The 20,358-nt window shown below is 46.5% G+C and overlaps 1 protein-coding gene and 1 long non-coding RNA gene across 2 annotated transcripts in view; one reads left to right on the forward strand and one right to left on the reverse strand.

Moving 5' to 3' along the window:
* Nucleotides 1–20,358, reverse strand: part of LOC133223495 (uncharacterized) — a 449,146-nt gene that overhangs the window by 63,890 nt on the left and 364,898 nt on the right. The gene's annotated exons all lie outside the window — the stretch shown is intronic.
* On the forward strand, nt 7,251–11,825 carry LOC133223501 (ly6/PLAUR domain-containing protein 2-like). Its single transcript, XM_061374252.1, has 3 exons — nt 7,251–7,570; nt 10,964–11,083; nt 11,595–11,825. The coding sequence occupies exons 1-3, from the start codon at nt 7,519–7,521 to the stop codon at nt 11,804–11,806; spliced, it is 384 nt and encodes a 127-aa protein (XP_061230236.1). The 5' UTR covers nt 7,251–7,518; the 3' UTR covers nt 11,807–11,825.

A 20,358-nucleotide genomic window follows, 5' to 3' on the forward strand; every position in this document is an offset into this window, starting at 1 on the left:
TTATAGAAGAAAGGCTGTACTTAAGGCAGATGACTCCCACTTGGGGTTTTGTGTCCTGCGTCACATTGTTTGTGGTTCTGCACATTTTCACATTATTGTCTTCTGTATACTCTCTTAGTCTGCATTCCCACAAGTTTTGGCCTTGGCCACATAGATCCTAGTGATGGAGATTGGCTTCTTTGTCATGCACCTTTTATTGCACTGGATACTCATGGCAACATGAACCATGTGCTGTTTTTGTTATTTAACAAGATTTACAATTTAGATCCATAGAATCACAGAATCCGAGACTGGTTTGGGTTGCAAAGGACCTTAAGATCATTCAGTTCCAACTCCCTGCCATGGGCAAGGAACTCCTCACACTAGACCATGTCACCCAAGGCTCTGTCCAATCTGGCCTTGAACGCTGCCAAGGATGGAGCATTCACCACTTCATTGGGCACCCTGCCCGGAGCCTCAGCACCCTCACAGGGACAAACTTCTTCCTTGTATCTAACCTGAACTTCCCCTGTTACAGTTTGAACCCATCACCCCTTGTCCTATCGCTACAGTCCCTGATGTAGAGTCCCTCTCCATCATCCTTGCAGGCCTCCTTCAGATATTTAGATTAGATCATGTTAGGGCATCCAGGTCTGTATATGGTGATAACCATTGCTGTTAACATGGGACATGAAGCAGCAACAAGAGGGAAAAGCTTCCTGACACAGCTATCAGTCCCTTCAAAGGCACTGCTGATGACATTGTAGGGTTGACAAAGTCAGTCACAGATTCAGTTACAGTCCCTAATTTTGACAGAGGTAAGAGCTTAAGTTAATGTGGAGAACTCCATTTCCTTTCTCTTGTCCTGTGCACAACCGCAGCCTGTTTGATAAAGAGGGAATATCTCCATGATAAGGGGACGGAAGTATCAGGCCCCGTAACTGGCTGTTCTTTGCATGTTATCCACTTCTGCGCTACTGCAGAAGGTTACTTAGAGATTGGCAGTGCCATCAGCTGATGAAAGTGTGGACCAAGACATTGGAGACTCACAGACAACAGCAACCCCATGAATACTCCCAACACCCTTTAGCCTTGGCTCTAAATCATCCAACTTTCAGATGCTAGAGGCTTTCATCTGAGGATACATCCAGGCTACGTCTACGCTAGCCTTTAAAAGGGGCCAGGATCCATTCCCTGATCCTGATGACAACTGTCACAACTCAAACCTGCATAACTGAACTTACTTTTCTCTCCAACCAGGATGTCCATATTGGAAACATCCTTGGCCCATGCTATGCTTCAGAATATGCCTGGGCATTGCCTATGACAGACCATAGAATCATAGGATCATAGAGCAGTTAGGGTTGAAAAGGACCTTAAGATCATCTAGATGCAGTGGGTTCAGGCTATTACAGGGCCAGGAACCATGCCAAATGCTACACACCCTAAGCAGTCCTCAAGACCATGGTAGACTGATACAGGTTAAAGGACCCCTGCCATGCCTGAGGTATGAATATCTATCCTTCTGGGATGCAGTCCAGAACCACATGTTGGACATTTTTCATGTCTTCTGCAAATGCTTGATGGACATTACATTTCCAGGGCTCACCAAACATCTGGAGACGTGATACCTGAAGGGATGGTCCTCAACCCTGCCACTAGAAGAGGAACCTGCAGATGTAGAGTCCATGTCACTGAACTCCCCTTTTTTTTCTCTCAGAGCACTGAATATTGCTCACTTCTTTGTCTAAAAATGAAGAAAGATTTCTTCTTATCTGCAGAATTTCATAGAATCATAGAATAGTTAGGGTTGGACAGGACCTTAAGATCATCAAGTTCCAACCCCCCTGCCATGGGCAGGGACACATCTGCTTTTAGCTTGGAGCTTAGTGTGCTTAAGCCAGAATTTGGGAGATGTGAGTGCAATTTCCTCCTCTGCTTGAAGAGGCTCCATTTCCTATTTCCCGTCTTCAAGACAGGGTGTGCAAACCACCAAAATAAAGCACAGGCATAGGAAGAAAGGGGTAAAAGCTCTTTACAGATTGACTGAGTCAGCACTTGTACTCTGGATTTCTCTTTGATGCTCCCCTAAAGTGGAGATGTTTGTGTTTTGCATCAAACAGCCCCTGGAAGAAAGACCTAAAGAGCTCCTAGGGAAATGGTGCTACTGAGTCATGCTCACACTTTCACCCTTCTCCAGCCTAATGAAACCTGCATTCCTTTCTGCCCAGTGGCAGAGTTTCATCAGGAGGGTGGAGAACAGCTCCACCCGGACAAGCCTATAGTCTAGTTATTAGTGCATACCCATGAGAGGTGGAATCTTCGATTAGCTGAACACATCATCAAGCATCACTGCAGCTATGGTCATGGACAGCATGGTTTCCCGCTACTGAGTCACTGGCAAAGATGGCAGAGCTCACAGACACAGTCATCCAAATGGTCCTCAGGTAAAAACCCTCCCTGAGTCACAGGAACTGAACTCAAGTTGGCTCAATACATTTATCAGTAGTCTCTATTTCCCTGTACCCCAGCCATCACCATACAAAACCTGATAGCAGACTCCATCCTGTGAAGCAGCTCCCAAGGAAGACATTGACATCAGATAGATTGATGCCATGGCTGTAATAACTCATGATGTTACATGGCCATGTTGTTAAACACAGTTGTTTGATACTCATTTCATGACAAGGGTCTGTTCTACTTACATCTGGGGCTGGAGTGCCTGGTGCTGCAAGACAATATCTAGTTCTGGGCTGGGTAATGCAGAAGAGAAGATGGTAAATCCCCAGCAAAAGAAACCCTCCTTGTATCACAGGAACAGAGCTCCAGTTGGCTCAATACATTTATCAGTAGTCTCTCTATTTCCCTATACTTCAGCCATCACCATAGAAAACCTGATAGCAAACTCCATCTTGTGAAGTAGCTCCTGAGATAGACATTGACATCACATAGATTGATGCCACTGCCATGTAGTTAAATACTGTTGTTTGATGCTCATCTCATGACAGAAGGGTCCATTCTGCTTACATCTGGGGCTGCAGTGCCTGATGCTGCAAGACAACATCCAGTTCTGGCTTGGGTAATGCATGATAGAAGATGGTAAATCAGAGGCGGTCCAGAGAAAGGTCAATGGAAGGATTAAAGCCCTGGAAGAGAGAGGAGTCAAAGAGCCTACCAAACTCTATCAAAGAGGTATCCTAGACAAAATGCATCTCCATGGGGGAGAGGAAAATGGCAGCAGTGAGCATTAAGCTTCATAGCAGGGTGTAACAAGAGCAACTGGCTGTAGAAGCGGTATGTTGTGGTTTAAACTCAGTCAGCCACGCAGTCTCACTTGCCCGCTCCCCTCCCTTCATCCCCCCCCTGCTCCAGGAGGGGTGGGGAGGAGAATCAAAAGAATGTAACTCCCACGGGTTGAGATAAGAACAATCCAGTAACCAAGGTATAACACAAACCACTGCTGCTGCCACCAATAATAATAATGAGAAGGGAAATAACAAGGGAAGAGAATACAACTGCTCACCACCCACCGACCAATACCCAGACCGACTGAGCAGTGATCTAGCCCTTCCGGGTAACTGCCCCCAGTTCTACATCCTGGGCATGACGTGCTGTGGTATGGAATACCTCTTTGGTCAGTTTGGGTCAGGTGTCCTGTCTCTGCTTCCTCCAGGCTTCCCCTCCTCCCTGGCAGAGCATGAGACCACAAAGTCCTTGGTCAGAGCAAACATTACGGAGCAGCAACTAAAACCATCGGTGTTATCAGCGCTGTTCCCAGGCTGAAGTCAAAAACACAGCACTGCACCAGCTACTAAGAAGGAGAAAAATGACTGCTACTGCTGAACCCAGGACACTGTATAAATCAAAGGGGAAATATTTTACGCAGGGTTAATTTTGCACATGGCTGATAACTGACGACTGGAAGAACTTATCAAAGCTTGGTGTACCCTCGTGTCACAGGACAGCTCTGCAAAATCGGGTTTCTTTTCCATTCAAACAAACCTTGACTGTAATGGAAGTTTGGTCAGATAATGATAAAGCACATCACCTTCTTGCCTATGAACACCGGACTTACATCATCTGCTGTTCTTTGCATATGTGATAAGCAAAGAGAGATTATATGTACCCAGGTTGCCTTACAAATAAGGACAGTTTCACAAAGAAAGGTTTGTGATTGTTTTGGATTGATAGCACTGAAAACTCAGAAAGGCCTTTGGCACACAAGTTTTTCTCCCTTCACACCACACCTCATTGGTAGTCTCAAATCTTCAGACCTAAAATGACATTTCAACTGAAGTCCCTTATGCCTCCTGTCAGTGTCCGAAATCGTGCTCAGTTTCATTCACTGCTGACAAAGACAAATGGGAACTTAGGTCCTCCTGAGTCCTACGAGCTGTTTAACGCTGTCATACCTGCTATATCAAACCAGTTCTTTCACATATTTATCTTAAAGTAGGTGGGTTTTCTACCCTGCCTTTGTTTATAGAAACAACCCATTTTTTTCCTGGTGTTTAAGACCCTCTGACTGTCAGTCTCATTTAACTCTTGCTAGTCTTAACCCAGCTCATTCCAGTGTGACCTCTCATCTTACAGAGCTTTTCTTTCTGTGGTTCTGTTTTTAGTGGTTGCAGTGTATTTCTGCCAAGCTGAAAAGAGTTCATGCTTTCCAATGCCATCTTTTGGGGTAGATCCTGTTCTCACAGTTATAGAATCATAGAATGGTTTGGGTTAGAAAGAATCTTAAGATCATTGTTCCAACCTCCTGCCATGGGCAGGGACACCTCACACTAGACCATGTCACCCAAGGCTCTGTCCAACCTGGCCTTGAACACTGTCAGGTTGCTCTAGGCAACCTGTTCGAGTGCCTCAGCACCCTCACAGTAAAGAACTTCTTCCTTATATCTAACCTACACTTCCCCTGTTTCAGTTTGAATCCATCACCCCTTGTCCTATCACTGCAGTCCCTGATGAAGAGTCCCTCTCCAGTATCCTTGTAGCTCCCTTCAGACACTGGAAGCTGATCTGAGTTCTCCACGCAGCTTCTCTTCTCCCGGCTGATCAACCCCAATGTTCTCAGCCTGCCTCTATACAGAGGTGCTCCAGCCCTTGATCATCCTTGTGGCTTCCTCTGGACAGTCTACCCATTAGTTTCCATCTCCGTTTTTCCCATCAGAACTCCATTTTTCTTGACAGGGGCAAGAAAAGCAGGGTAAGAAGCCACCAGGTCTTCATGCCAGGGTATAGTCACTACCATAATTACCCTGCTAACAGCCTCCCTTACACCCCAGCACACAAGCTGATATCACCCCTGTTTGGTTGTGTTTGGTTCTGGTTTTGTTTCCAGGGCTCCATCCCACTGGATGTTCCCAGTTGTCTTTAGATCAATACCTGCAGGTCTTCCCTTTCCACCACACTTTTAGCGACACGTTAGCAGCTTCTTTCTCCCTGAAGTCTGGCACTCCTGCAATCTCAGCCAGTCTGAAGGAGCTTTAACAACCCCAGCTCTGGTGGTTTCCTGATGCTCTGCCAGATCTCAAACCTTTCCAAGCCATTAGAGAGAGTTCAGTGGCTTTGCACTAGCCAGAGGCAAACAATCCTACCGAGCTGATGCATCCCATGTCCAGACACCACAGTGGTGGATAGCCTCCACCAATGGTCAGACTCATTTAGTGTCCTATTTATATCACTATTCCTTCAACCACACTGACTTATTCCAAGGATTTCTCAGTATGCCATGCCTTTCAAGTATGGGAAAAGCATTACAACATGCCTGTGTGGACATCTCCATTTCAGCAAGCTACAAACAGCATTTCAGTGTTGTGAACACTGGAGTCCCAACCCTGCTTAACTATTGAGGCATAATCACCTTGAAATTAAAACACTGGATCTTTTCCAGTCTCATGGCTGTTGAGATATTGCTCAAATGTGCCTTGAACTGCCCAGTTACAAGAAAGGATCTGGCTGTAACCAGGTCTTGGTGGCTTCCACAGAGCCGAGTTTTCCCTCTATACCCAGAAAGGTGTGTTTGCACACAGTGTGTGGCTTCTTTATGTGCCTGGTTTCTGACAGCAGAGCAAGATAAAAGAAAGATGAATTATGGTTTCTACTCTCACAGCTAAGCAAGCATTAGGGTGCATGTCTTTCCCTCCCTTTCCCACGGCACAGTACCAATCCAGCTTCTCCAGCTCAGTTGGCTTTGTGTCATCCATTGACTGTGGAAATTGTCATTAGCAACGCTTCTTGAGTTCCTGAGAACACTTGAGGGAGCAGCTCCTTCCCAAAAGAGCCCCATTCCCAAACTGGGATAAAGGATAGGCTGCTGGGAATGGTAGCAATGCCCACGTGCATTGCCGCAATGAGCCTGTGACAAGCAAACCCCTAGTCACTGAATCAGCTTGTGCACTCACCTCATCTCCATCCCTGAAGTCCCCGAGTGCTTCGCAGTGATTCACAAACTTTTCTGCTTTGGCTTATTCAGCTGGTTTATGGGAAATTGCATAATGCTGGGGTTTTTCCACCCTGGATCACAACAAACCCAACAAAAAGGCTATCAGCTTTTCCTATGAAATATAACATGCCGCTGGCTCAGTCGAAAAGGAAGAGCAAAGCATTCCTCCTTAACTGCAAGCTTTTTAAGCTGCTTCCACAAATATAAGATTTCTAAAAGTGTATAAATAAATTATTAAGCCTGAAACACATAAAGTGAAATTTTCCATCAGGAATGTACTGTGGTGGGAAAACAAATCCATTTCTCCATGTTCAGTTCATATCCCTGCTGCAGAACGCTTTACAGAAGAAGGCACAGCACCCTGCTTTGCCAACATGACCCAGGACCTGAAACAAAACAACACATCCAAATCCCACACTTGGAAGCACCATCTCCATGCTCCCCTCCACTGACCTTTCAGCAACTCCCATGCCCAGCAGCTCAGCACCAGGGCTCAGTTCTTAACCAACTCCCTGGGAGCCAGAATTTGGGCTTGTTATTGCATTGAATTAGGGAAAAGAGACATGCTTTGAGCAAAAGCAGCCATGCCAGAGTCCCACCTGCCAGCCCATGAAACCATGGAACAGGCTTGGATGTTCCTGAGCCAACATAGGTGGAAGCCCAAGCCTGCTGCTGCTTGCATCTTGACTGTTGTTGCCCAGTGCAACACGCATAACACAACCCAGCTCTTGGCTCATGGAGCCAGACTTGAAGGAGCAAACATACCTTGTCACATTCCCCATCCAAGCCCTGGCATGGGGCCATGCCTTGCAGTGCAAGCTGTGTTTTTTCTTTTCCATGGGACCAGCCCCAGGATATAAACCTGAAGAAGAGGTGATGTATGGTAGGAGTTTGCTCACTGCGGTGATGTCACCTCCTTGGGGAACTTGTTCCTCTACAAATCCCAATCCAGACTGGAGCTGAGCTCTCCCCTGGTCACCCCAAGGGAATCCGCCCACAGGACCAACAAGTAGCGGAGGGTGGGAAAACATATAAAGCTCCCCAGGAGCTGCTCTTCTTTACTGTCCTCACTGCACAACGCTGCTCTCAGCATGAAGACACTGTTGTTTGGGCTCCTGCTTGGCCTGGCGTACATGGAGTTGGGTAAGACAGCTGCATCCCCAGTAATGCAGGGACTCCCTTCGGAAATGCCTGGGAGGGGAGGGGAAAGGCATCAGTGGTAACCCCCAGTTAGGAGAAATGGCTCTTTTATACATTTAAGAAGGTCAATGGAGAGGGTGAATGGGGGAAAGGGATATGTATTCCTGGTGGGGAGAACTGTGATGCCTGACTGAAAGCAGTGCACATCATTTGGACACATAGGTGGTGACCATCACCCAACCCTGCTCACACCATACCCTGGGATGCAGGGGACCAACACGCTGCTTTATAAGACTAAGGTGTAAATGACAGCCACAGGGCACAGGGCAGAATGAGCATGGGCAAGAACTTGAACCAACAGCCTCTACTTAAGCTGCCAACCTGTTGCCTCAGGGACAGGATGATATATGATCATCCTGAGCTCCTGATATCCTAAAACAACCCAGATGAGTGTTGGAAGCACTGAAAACCAAAGGGTGAGGCTTCAGTATAGATACGGGTAAGGGTATGAAAAATAACTCCAAGGAGGTTGAAAAGGTTCATTAAACAACCAGCTCCAAGGTTTTGACTTATTTCTAGACATTAGGATATAGGTGGAGATTGGAAATTCCCCTGGGTGTGTTTGGGTTTGATCTCTGATGGGTCTGGATCTTGAACAAGCTGGCAGCAGGGACTGGTCATCGCTGTATTCTTACTCCATCTGTTTGTGACCCACTGCAACTGCATCCTTGGGCTGGAACAGTCATACCTGGGGTGACACCAACCCAGTGGGTTTTAACTGACAGCTCAGAGATCCTCAGGCTGTTTTCATGGGCCTCTGAAATATCTCAAAGGAAATGTAGCCTAGGCAGGATTGAACACCACCATCCGAAGGCATGGCTTTATGGATATCACTCTGAGGGCTGCAAGTGGAATAAGACTGAAAGGCATACACCCTGCAAGTCATTATGCATGGAAGTGTGTTGGGTGTCTTCTTCAGGCTGCATTGCTTTTATTAGACCCCCTACCTTCATTCTTCTTTCCACTTGTCACTAAAGCAAACCCAAGTGCTGGCTGAGCTCTTGGTCAAACCCACATTTCAATATTTGCTGGTTTTCCTGTTTTTCAAGGTATTTTACGTATTATGTGTTTCTTTTTCTCCTGGTTCTAACTCTTTCCTGGCTTCAGTGGGATTACTGAGGAACTGACAGAGCAGGTCTCAAAATGCTTTATCCATCCACAGGTCTCAAAATGCTTTATGGAAACAGGGAGGCATCACCAGCCATTGCTTTAGAGTTGAGATGGATGTAGGAATGGCTTTCCTGGGATGATCTGAAGGGGGCTTATAGGGATGCTGGGGAGGGACTTTTCATTAGGAACTGTAGTGATAGGACAAGGGGTAATGGGTTAAAACTTAAACAGGGTAAGTTTAGATTGGACATAAGGAGGAAATTCTTTCCTGTTAGGGTGGTGAGGCACTGGAATGGGTTGCCCAGAGAGGTTGTGAATGCTCCATCCCTGGCAGTGTTCAAGGCCAGGTTGGACGAGGCCTTGGGTGATATGGTTTAGAGTGAGGTGTCCCTGCCCATGGCAGGGGGGTTGGACCCTGATGATCTTAAGGTCCTTTCCAGCCCTAACAATTCTATGATTCTGTGATCCTTTGTGAGGCAGCTGGTCTAGGCACAGCTCTTGCAGCTGAGGGATATGTCTGTGACCAGAAGGAATTGTTGGATAGCGATGACTGGTGAATTATTGGTCTCAGATCAAGACACAGCACTATCTTCTATAATCAGTTCGTCTGTTCTGGTCCTTGTGGGTTTGGGCTTTTCCACTGCAACCTTTCTACAAAACCAGTGTCCTCTGATTTCCCCATCCAGAGCCAGTGAAACTATTTTCTCCCTTAAATCTGCTTTTAACTGGAAGTAACTCCCCAGAGCCCATGGCACTGCCCTGCTCATCCATGAAAATGGTGACTTTTGGGAACCAGCTCAACCCAAAGTTGCAGATCAATTTCTCAGATGCTTTAAGCACTGATCCATCCATATGGTGGCCAGTCCTACACACTCACAGACATCCACGTGCTTGTCAGGCTGACAATGTGTTTTCTCTCTCAGTGTCCACTACATGTTAAAATGCGTATTACATAAGTATATATGTTAAAATATATGTTACATACATATATATGTTACAAATATAAAATATATGTAGCATTATATGTTAAACATATATTCCATATATATTCTATATGTATAAAGCAGCCTCTCGTGGTCATTTGGAAGGGATCTATCGAGGTCCTCAGGTCACGTAAATAGGGATGGCTCCACTGCACCAGTTTACAAAGGCTATCGTCACAATACCACCACCACTGCTTAAAAAGTCCTTCCTGTGTCTACAAAGAGGGCTAAGAAGGTCTTTGCATCGCGTAGGCTCTATTTCACAGGTGAATTTTCCAAAGGAGGCATAAGTAGATGCCCTGAAAACTCTTTCTAAAGGCAAGTGTTCAAATGCCTGCCTTCAGAAATGCTTCTCCTTATCACAAAGTCCCAGAGGTTGCTTTCTAACAGCAGACGGTGCGGAAGGGGAACAAGAAAACATCGTCTCTCTGCTATTTTACCAATAGATGGCAGTGGACACATTTGGGTGGCTCTTTATCTGCTGTGCTGGTTTCTACCGAGGATAGCAAATACCAAACCGGGCTGGTTTCTGTCATCAAGCCACATCAGCACGACTCTAAACGATACGAACCCTCTCTGTTTGCTGGCTGCAGATGGACAGGGCTCATACCGAGGAGTCTGAGCAACTGCTGTGATCAATGCTTGCATATGTAAAGGTGTTCCTCTGTCAGCAGACAACCAGCAAGAGCTTTGTAGGATCACCTCTTTTAAAGAGAAGCAGTAGCTCCTGATGAAAGTGGGTTATTTAGGCCACATGCAGCCCTTTGGATCTCTGAGGCAGCTCTGAAATGGAAATTCTGCTCTTGGTTACTCTGTTCTGCAGAAATCCCTATAAACAAGCATGAAGAAGCTGTGCCTTGTGGGTGGAGGGATTGGAGAACTGCCAGTCTTTCAGTGCTGGCAAATGCTGCTCTCAACAGAAGTTGTTTTGCTTTGTGTTACAGCATTCCTTAAAGACGATGCAATAGATCCCTCTAGGCCCCTTCTTTTTGGGCTGCTGAACCCTCAAGGTAGTGATCATGCTCAACTCTTTCAACACCATCCTTGACCTTTGGTACTGGGGTATGGTCATTCCCCTCTGACATATCTAAGCTTTGCCATTGCATTCAGATTTTAGTTTCAGAGAGCACACTGCATCTTGGTCAAGGGGGGATGAAGCACTGCCCATCACATAGTCCCAACTATAGAGAGAAGCTGTAGACTTGTTGCACTCATCTCAGATCCATTCTGTTCCTCTCTGCAGCACAGGCCTTACGATGTTACACGTGCAAGGAACCAACGGACATTGCTAAGTGCAAAACAGTCACCCTCTGCCCCCCGAAATCCATCGTATGCACAACAACATTGCACTCTGTAGACTCAGGTAAGTTTCACTGCTTGCTGTGAGTGCTCGTGGGGAGAGATTGTAGGATCCTGGAATGGTCTGGGTGAGAAGGGAGCTTAAAGCTCATCCAGATTCAACACGTACCATGGACAGGGACACCTTCCACTAGAGCAGCTTGCTCCAAGCCCCTGTGTCCAACTTGGCTTTGAACTCTGCCAGGGATGGGGCAGCCACAGTTTCTCTGGGCAACCAGTGCAGGAACAACTCACCTGAACAAAACAGACAGGGACTTGTGTCCCTTGTCTATGTTGGAATAAACTTGGAAGGAGCAGGAGGGAAAATAGGAATCAGCAGGGAGAAGTGGGGGCCCTATTCCTACAAAGATGATTATGGGCACTTATGGATTAGAGAAGCTCAGTGCCTTATTTGCCTTTATTTATCTATAAACACCTTACTTTTAATTCCCCTCCATTGCACCAAGTCAGTGTTTTTCAATGTCTGCACCTTCCTTTACCGTTTTTCTCTTTCTTAACCCACCTGCCTGTTCCAGGTTACCCCTTTTTTGGCAACATCACTGTGACCAGAAACTGTGAGGAGGAATGTGTCTCCTACGATGGGATAGGGGCGAACAAACCCAAGTCATGCTGCTATACCGACCTCTGCACCGATGACAACAGGAGCAGCAATGGGGTGGGACGCAGCTCTGCAGCACTGGGGCTGATGGCCATGGTTGTTGGCACAGTCTTCCAGTGCGCTCTATAATGCCACAAGTATCCATGCTCCAGCCAAAACACCCTCTCTCTGCCAAGCTGAACTTTTAGATGCCTTGGGAATAACTTTCTTGTGGCTTCACCCATATGAATAACCTTTGCTGATGTGTGGCTTCACCCATCTTCAGTGCTGTGAATTCAAGTGGGTTCAAGCCAAGAGCTTGAGGACCTGGACCTAAACCCATCAGATTTCAGCTTCCAGCTGCTAAGCAGTTTTTTCTCATCTTTAGCTGCTTCTGGTCCTCAGGACCCACATCTCCCTCTACATACTTCCTCTGTGGGGAGTGTTAGTGGATGAAGAGATTCAGCTCTGCGTAGCAGAATGGACTGGGCAGTGCCATCAAGACTGATGTACTGGCATCATTCCCACCAGGAGCAGGGGCTGTATGCAACTGGATGTGGACATTGTTTTTTTCCTAGGTCTCTACAAGCTTCCACACTACCTGTGCCTATGCACCTCTATTAAATCCCTGCACACAGCCCTCAAAACCCCCTGAAATCTTCCACCAGGAGCTTGGCTTATTTTCTTCCCACTTTTGGTGGCACCTCCTGAGTCAGAGCAGCAGATGGATATTAATCCCCACTTTACTACCTGCTAAGCAGAGTGTGGCTTCCAATTGCAGAGAGCTGGCACTCAATTCTGTCTAGAATAAGCTATGGAATGAGTTCAGGAGGGCTCAGCCTTCATGTATTGAGATGGGTGTATTTCTAAACCCCTCAGCATTCCTTTGCCTGAGCTCAGGTTGCAATCAGAGCTCCTGGATTCCTCTTCCCAGATGTTTTACAGATCATTTCAAGCAACTTCTTCCGTTACTCTGCCCCCTGCCCCATCCCTCCGCAGCAGGCGCAGTAGGAAAGGAAAAGCAATGATTATCCCAGACCCTCAACTCTGGAAAAAGCAAACAGCTTTATTCACGGTGGTTAACAGAGCTATTGGGTCCCAGCTGGGATTTGCTTTGGTCTCCCTTGGAGCCATTGTAAGATTGATTTTGATGCCCTCTCTGCTGTAAAACCAGATGGAGTGGAAGCAGACACAAAGGAGCCCAGCTTGTAGCCCTCTCCAGTGGGGAAGAGCCAGGGAATTTGCCATTTGATCTGTTCCTATTGCCAGGGCTCATCCAGTGGAGCAGAAGCAACAGCAGAGTGGAGCATGGGCACATCCCATGCACCATCCTTGTGTTCATGCCGTTCCTGCAACTTCCTCTGTAGCCAATCCACTTTTATTCCATTTTCCACTCTGTTTCTGTGAGACACCACCCAGGAAAGTAAAGGAATAAGCAGGGGTAATCTTTGTCTTCATTGCATAGAGGTAATTGTTTTTCCAAGGCATGTCTCAACACTATTTGCAAGATAGCTTTGACAAGGTGTTGCATTCCTTGGCAGAGGGCCCTCTGCAAGTGTGGGGTCAGGAGAATGATGAACCCATTTAGGTCTGGAGGTGAAATACTCCCTGCTTCACTAAATAGGGACAGCATCCCTGAAACCCCCTTGCAATGCTGAGGTCTATGAGGGAAAAATGCCATTGAGAGCCTAATGATTGGAAGTTACTCAAATACTGACATTACACCCACACTCGCAGGCACAGAGCATCAGCTTCTGCTTCCTGCTCATCTGTTCTCTGTTTCCCTGCTTCCAAAACGCTTGTGTTTGGCCAGAATCGAGCCACCATCACTGCCATCCTTAGATAGAGTGGTTAGGGTTGGAAAGGACTTTAAGATCATCTAGTTCCAAACCAGAGCCCCTTTTCTATTCTGGGTTCAAGCTCTGGAGTAAGTCCCCAGTGGCCTTTCCATGCTGGCTGCTACCCTGAGCTGAAATTCCTGCATCTATTGCCCATGCAGATGGGGCAGGGTCTGGATACAGAGGGATGTGGAGGGTGGGGTTTTATTCTGGGTGAGAATCTAGCAAATAAAGTTGGATCCTCTGGTTTTTCAGCCTGCAGCATCTTTCTTGCATGCTCAGCATTCACCCAGGGAGGGAGCATGGGAGGGAGGGCAGGTTTCTGGCTGGTTATACAGCACAATAAGCAGAACAATATGACACAAACTGCCCTGTGCCAGAGGGGGTAAAAGCTGCAGAAAGAGGCAAGCAATGGAATGCAAAAATACTCCTTGGAGGAGCCAGGTTTAAGGCTATTCCTGCTGGAAGAGGAGGGGGAGAAGGGTGGCAGGAACATAAAGCACTGTCCAATGGCTACAGGAGGCTCATGTGGGATGTACACAGGGAGAAGTGGGGTTTTCGCAGTGCAGCTTCTCTTGCAGCAGGCAGTTAAAACAACTGATTTCCTCACTGCAAGGCAAGCAGGCAGCCATGAGGATCCATTCAGGGTCTGCTCTGAGCTGCAAAGATGCTGTGGCAGGGGACCACTGCCCTACTTGTGTCACTGGTGCTTGCTGTGAGCATCCTGAATCACACTGCAGGTCTCCTTGCCTGTTAATGTGGCTCCACTGCCAGAACAGCAAGCTTCTACTGTAGCCAAAACAGAGCTTAAGACAGGCTTTAGCTTCAAAGCACTTGCAATATGTTCCTAGATTAGGAGAGGTGAAAAGCCCTTCACACACAGTGCCAGGGGTACAAAATGTCCTTCGGTATTAATATTCATCTATTCACAGGATATTAAGCCATAAGCCACAGTCATCACTAGGAGCCTTTGCAAAGGTTGGTTTGCTGCTGCTTTGGCTATTGCTTATACTTATTCTTGCTCTTTGGTCCCTAGGAGTTAAGCCCAGCAAATACTATTGCTCCAGCAAATACAGGACACTGCCAGGGGATTCAAAGGAATTGGCAGACTCTTGCATCACTGGGTCGAGTGGACACACAGGGACAAGTTTATATATAGGCTGAATAAAATAGAACAAAGAGGTGTCTCCAAAGGGCAATAAAAAGACTTGAAGCCTCTTGGCCTTGCAAGATGAGGCTTCGCAGCAGGCAGCATCCAGTGCTGCTGTTGCTGTGTCAAAGGATTTTCCCTGCCCCTCTTTGGTTTGCTTTTCCCAGTATTCATTCTATTCACATCCAGAGATTTTATCCTTAGGCATGAAGGCAATCCTCGTTGCCTTATGCTTTGTCTGGCCAAGAACTTGTCTTTTCCATCACCTGCAGCCCTTCCTCAAGTGCAGGGCAGCCCTACAGATGTGCAACCCTACAGATGTGCAACCCTACAGATGTGCAGCCCTGATCTGCATCACCTGCATTTGCAAATCTGCAAATGCTTTTGGCCATCTAGAACTTAGATAGGCTAAACTTGGACTTGGCAGTCCTGGGGTAATGGTTCGACTTGATATCTTAAAGGCCTTTTCCAACCTCTTTGATTCTATGGTTCTATGATTCCAGGGATGTGTTTGCAGACCCATATTGGTGAGGATATTCAAACTGGTACACGCTCTTGAGTCCCACCTCCAGCCATATCAGCATGACATGTCTACCTTGAATGGGTTTTCTTCATGAGCTCCATGAGAGCTGAAGGTGGAGTGGATATTCCAATAGATAGCTCCTCCTCTGGGAACACTGTACACACCCAGAGTTGACTTGGGGCTGGATCAATCCTGACGCTTTGACTTGGGCAAGACCCCCACAAAAGCATCGCTGTCAGAGAACAAAGCTACACAAACAGCATCATTAATACTTAGAGAACTGGGGTTTCCAGAAAGAATCATTTGCAGTTGCTTTCCATAGCAGGACACTGGCCACAGCATGTGTAGCCATGAGGCCCCATCCCTGGCAGTGTTCAAGGCCAGGTTGAACGGGGCTTGGAGCAACGTGCTCCAGTGGAAGGTGTCCCTGCCCATAACAGGGGCTTGGAACTGGTCCCTTCCAACACAAACTATTCTATGAGCAATGGTAGTTATGCCGGCATGACTTGACTGCAGGCTGGCTCAAGCTGCAAGGTGGAAAACACCAGAAGTTGTTTTACTACTTGCTCTATTTCAAGTTTTATGTATTAAAATCATAGAATCAACCAGGCTGGAAAAGACCTTTAAGATCACCAAGCCCAACCATTACCCCAGCACTGCCAAGTCCATCACTAAACCACATTATGTCTTCTTTTGGAAGGAGAGGGGGCATGAAATCATTCAGTCCTCTTGGGAGACAAACTGAACCAGATTGGACATAATAGCAAAAGAGACAAGACAAGGGCAGAAACTCTTGCAAGACTCCAAGAGAAGAAAAACGAATAGGGTATTTTTGCAGCCCAGACACTCGATGTAAAACAGAGCTCTGATGTAATCAAATACAGAAAGAACTTGTAGTTCTTGCTAAAAATACCTATCTTGAATATAAATATACATTAGGGTGTAACTGCAAGGCTTGTGGAGATATCTGCCACTGTCTTATATTTACAGGGAGGGATTTAAATGTTTAATGCTGCACATTCAGAAGAAAGTCACTTCATCTGAAGTAGTTATTAATTATAGAATGCACTTGGCAGGGCTGAGGTGCAGCAGGAGTGAAATCATTTTCTTTCTCACTCCCAAATTATTTCTCATCTAAAACCTATCATGTGCACTTTTTTATTCCCTCCTTCTTAAAATAGATCATTAGGCCTTGGGTGACTTGGAACGGCTGCTTCTGACATGCTGGCACATCCTCTCCCAGGTATCTTCATTGCTCTCCTACACAACTTTCTCATCCTTAATTCCATAGGAACAAAAATCCAAAGTCTCTTTATTCACTATGGTTCCAGGCCTGAAAACAAGGGAAATCCCCTAAAAATGAGGTTAAAGGAAATTTAGTGCCTGAAGTGATATGTTAAGGGGCAAGGAGGCAAGAACAGCATCACGGTTGCTATGTCAATTTAGCAAAGTCATTTAGGGTCACTTGAACACGAGAAGGATGCTCAATGTAAAAGCATAGGGTAGATGGCTTATGTGTGCATTAAGTGCCTTCATCCCCATTCCTTGGGGCTCCAGTCTACACTTTGCTAGTAGGTTTTGTAAGCACAAGGTGTGTTAATTAATCTTTCTGTGCTCCAGCTGAGGCTGGTCCGGATCCTGATCCCTTTCCTCCAGCCAACCCCTATTAAACAGATGGGAATTGTCACACACCGGTAGCCCCAGGCATGGTTCTGCAGTGCATCTTTAGTACTGAGCTTTAAGTTTCTGGATGCACTCAGTAAATGTGGGTGATTGTGCCTTGAGGTGAACCAGTTCTGCACTAGTCCCTTGTAGGCATATTGCTGAAATCCACAGATCCACAATGGTCAAGGCAACCAAAAGCTATAGTGTATGAAATCCATGGTCACAGTCCCAAAAGTCTAACGCAGTCATCTGAACAAAAGCACTACAGGCTCCCTTTGAGCCATCAGGGCTCTGGATACAAGGGATGAATATGTTTTTCACGTCTTTAGGCTATTCCTCCCCATTGCAAGGACAATTTTATGTACTCTCAGTCCCATGAGCAATTCGTACTTGTACCGAAGCATTGTCAACTCGTGTATTAACAAGCAGCCTTGCTCAGAACTCACCACTGTTTGAAGCAGTAAAGTTCAATCCATTCTTGCTCACAGCTGTGTTAGGGACTGTCATGGGCATCCCTTCATCTCCTTGCAACAGAAACCACTTTTGCCCAATAATATGGGAATTTGGTACAAAAGACTGCCTGGAAAAGCAGATTGAGTGATGTCAAGGTGCTTGTGTTGATGCATTTCATAGAACCATAGAATGCTTTGGGCTGGAAAGGACCTTCAAACATGATCTTGTCCAACTCCCCTGCAATAAGCAGGGACATCTTCAACTAGATTTACCTCTGCAGTACCTTTGGACATGTGAGGAACAAGGTGAGGAGCACCCCAATGCCTGGGAGAGGTTTTGCACCTTCTCTGAGCCGTGCTGCTATGCACACACCTTTGCTGCTCGGCTGCTTGCCCAGACGAGGCACAAACACACGCTGAGGCACAACATTTTCCACTTGCTTACATGAAATCCTGGGGGTGGGTGGAACTTTGCCAGTCGAAACTCTCCCCCCAGGCAGTGGCAGGTTTTCAGAGGGCGGTTGTGAACAAGTAGCAGTGATAGAATCATACAATTATAGAATGATTTGGGTTGGAAAGGACCATAAAATTATCCACTTCCAACCCCCTGCCATGGTCAGGGACACTTCACACTAGACCATGTCACCCAAGGCTCTGTCCAACCTGGCCTTGAACACTGACAGGGATGGAGCATTCATCACTTCTCTGGGCACCCTGTGCCAGCGCCTCAGCACCCTCACACTAAAGAACTTCTTCTTTATCTCTAACCTGAACTTCCCCTGTTTCAGTTTGAACCCATCACCCCTTGTCCTATCGCTCCAGTCCCTGATGAAGAGTCCCTCTCCAGCATCCTTGTCGCCCCCTTCAGACACTGGAAGCTGCTCTGGGGTCTCCACGCAGCTTCTCTTCTCCAGGCTGAACAGCCCCAGTGTTCTCAGCCTGTCTCCATACAGGAGTTGCTCCAGCCCCTGAGTGTCCTCGTGGCCTCCTCTGGCCTTGCTCCAACAGCTCTATGTCCCTTATGTTGAGGACACCAGAAATGCACACAGTGCTGCAAGTGGAGTCAAGTTGAAAGATGCTTTCAGAGGGATGTGCCACTGTTCTCAGTGAGGAACACCAGCCCACAGCAGGCAGTGGGGTCTGGGTTCCTGGTGGCACCAGGACACCTCATTAACAATTAGCTCTTCATTATGGATCCTCTGAAGCCTTAAAAAGGGCTGAGCTGTCTTCAGTCCCAGTGAAGGCTTCAGTAAAGTCTCTTCTATCTGTGTATCTCTTTTCCTAAAACCTAAATGGACTTCACAAACTCTTGCCATGCAATGAATTCAAACCAACCAATATGTTGTTACCTGTGCATGCACAACCCACGGTCAGATGAGCTGTGTCCTTATAAAACTGGGCTAAAAACAAGCCTGAATTTGTTTTCCATCTTTCCTGGCTGCTGCCAGTCTCCTGGCTCTGGGGAGAGACGACACAGGGGAAGACGTGTTTTTAGTGTGAAGGCAGCTGTCAGTGTATTTGGGGATGGCATCCAGATCTGAAATAGAAACAAACACCCAGGAGATGGTGATAGACTCTGACGCACTTACAGAGGAGGAGGAAAGCTGTTCTGGTGAGGAGAGTTAATACCAAGACATCTGATTTCAGGCCCAGAAAAATAAGGGGTTTTAAACTGTCAGCCACCAGCCATGGCCAGCTTGGGAACAGGTCTAGTTTATCTTTGCCTTTGGGGAATGCAAAAAGGAGATTATTGGGGTTTTACCTGCTGGTGTCCTTAGATCATGATAGCACTTTCTATAAGCTTATTTTTGCTGTGCCAGCTCTATGCAGAGACATCACGGGCTGGTTGTGGTTCCTCATGCATACCAAGCAACTCTAGCTGCCTCAGGGCTTTTGCTGCTAATCTCAATGAGCACATGCAAAAGATCTTCTCAGCTTATAAGTCTCAACCCTTATTCTTACTTCTTCTTATCACTTCTTTAAAGAGAAAACTGTCGAAATTACAGCATCTGCTTTTGGGAGATCAGGTCTCCAAGCACATTGGTTTTCATTATTTGTGACCATATTAGCTTCAAGCCATGATTACCTTGGGTGATCCAAGCTATGTGAAAGATCTCATCAGCTAGAAGGCCATCACAGTAAGGCTCCTTAGAGGATCTGCTGTTTCAGTGGTCTCCTGGGGCATGGTTGGGTTGGATAAAAGAGCTGAGAAGTTTTCTATTTAGGTACTCTGTGAGCTACATTACCCGTTTATGAAGGCAGTTCAGGAATCCTTATCCAATGGGAAAATACAGACGAGAGTCTGTCATTGATGGACTTTGCTCGTTAGAAAGAAGCAACAGTATACGTTATGGATATAAAACACTGAGTAAATGTGACAGTGGTTTAACAAGATTTGATGGCAAGGTATACTGGAGTATTTACTGCACAGAGGACAGGGTTAGACAAAACTGTCAGGGAGACCCTCCCATTGAGTCCTGATGTTCAGAAAGGATTCCCTTGTGCGCTAAACTCCTCCTCAGACAGGACTTCAGGTGTGGCTAGATCCACACTTAGTCCCACACTTGGTCAACGGTTTATGTCTGAAGGATAAACCTGTCTAACAGGGTGCCCAGAGAAGCTGTGGCTGCCCCATCCCTGGCAGTATCCGAGGCCAGATTGGACAGGGCTTGGAGAAACCTCCTGTAGTGGAAGGTGTCCCTGCCTGTGGCAGGGGCTGGAACTGGAGGAGCTTTAAGGTCCCTTCCAAACCGTTCTATGATTCCATGAGAGAGGTTTTATAACTTGGAAAGGAGAAGCAAGGAGTGCAGAAGGCAGCATCTCTGCTTACTTCAGATTTGTTTTATCGTGCACCAAACCTTTATATACAACATAATTATAAGTAATAAGCATAATACAGTTAGAGACAGCAAAGTGACACTTAGGTGAAGCATAAGATTAAACATTCCTGTTGCTGTTGGTTACCATCCAAGAAGTTTCTCACTAGTAGTGTTCACCATCCTTTTTCACTCTTTCCAAGATATGGTGTATGTCTTCAGTATCATGATGGAAGGTTATTAGAGCCTTGTGTCCAC

This window comes from Neopsephotus bourkii, unplaced genomic scaffold (genome assembly GCF_033783945.1).
Source record: "Neopsephotus bourkii isolate Nb327-2 ecotype Australia unplaced genomic scaffold, CSIRO-AGI_Nbou_v1 NB_1637, whole genome shotgun sequence".
In the NCBI taxonomy this organism is placed as follows: domain Eukaryota; kingdom Metazoa; phylum Chordata; class Aves; order Psittaciformes; family Psittacidae; genus Neopsephotus; species Neopsephotus bourkii.

What these genes read in the sequence shown, in the direction of transcription:
- LOC133223501 (XM_061374252.1), top strand. Translation starts at nt 7,519, where the DNA reads ATGAAGACACTGTTGTTTGGGCTCCTGCTTGGCCTGGCGTACATGGAG. An exon ending in CCTGGCGTACATGGAGTTGG is followed by an intron (nt 7,571 to 10,963) that starts GTAAGACAGCTG and finishes TCCTCTCTGCAG; the next exon opens with CACAGGCCTTACGATGTTAC. An exon ending in ATTGCACTCTGTAGACTCAG is followed by an intron (nt 11,084 to 11,594) that starts GTAAGTTTCACT and finishes TGCCTGTTCCAG; the next exon opens with GTTACCCCTTTTTTGGCAAC.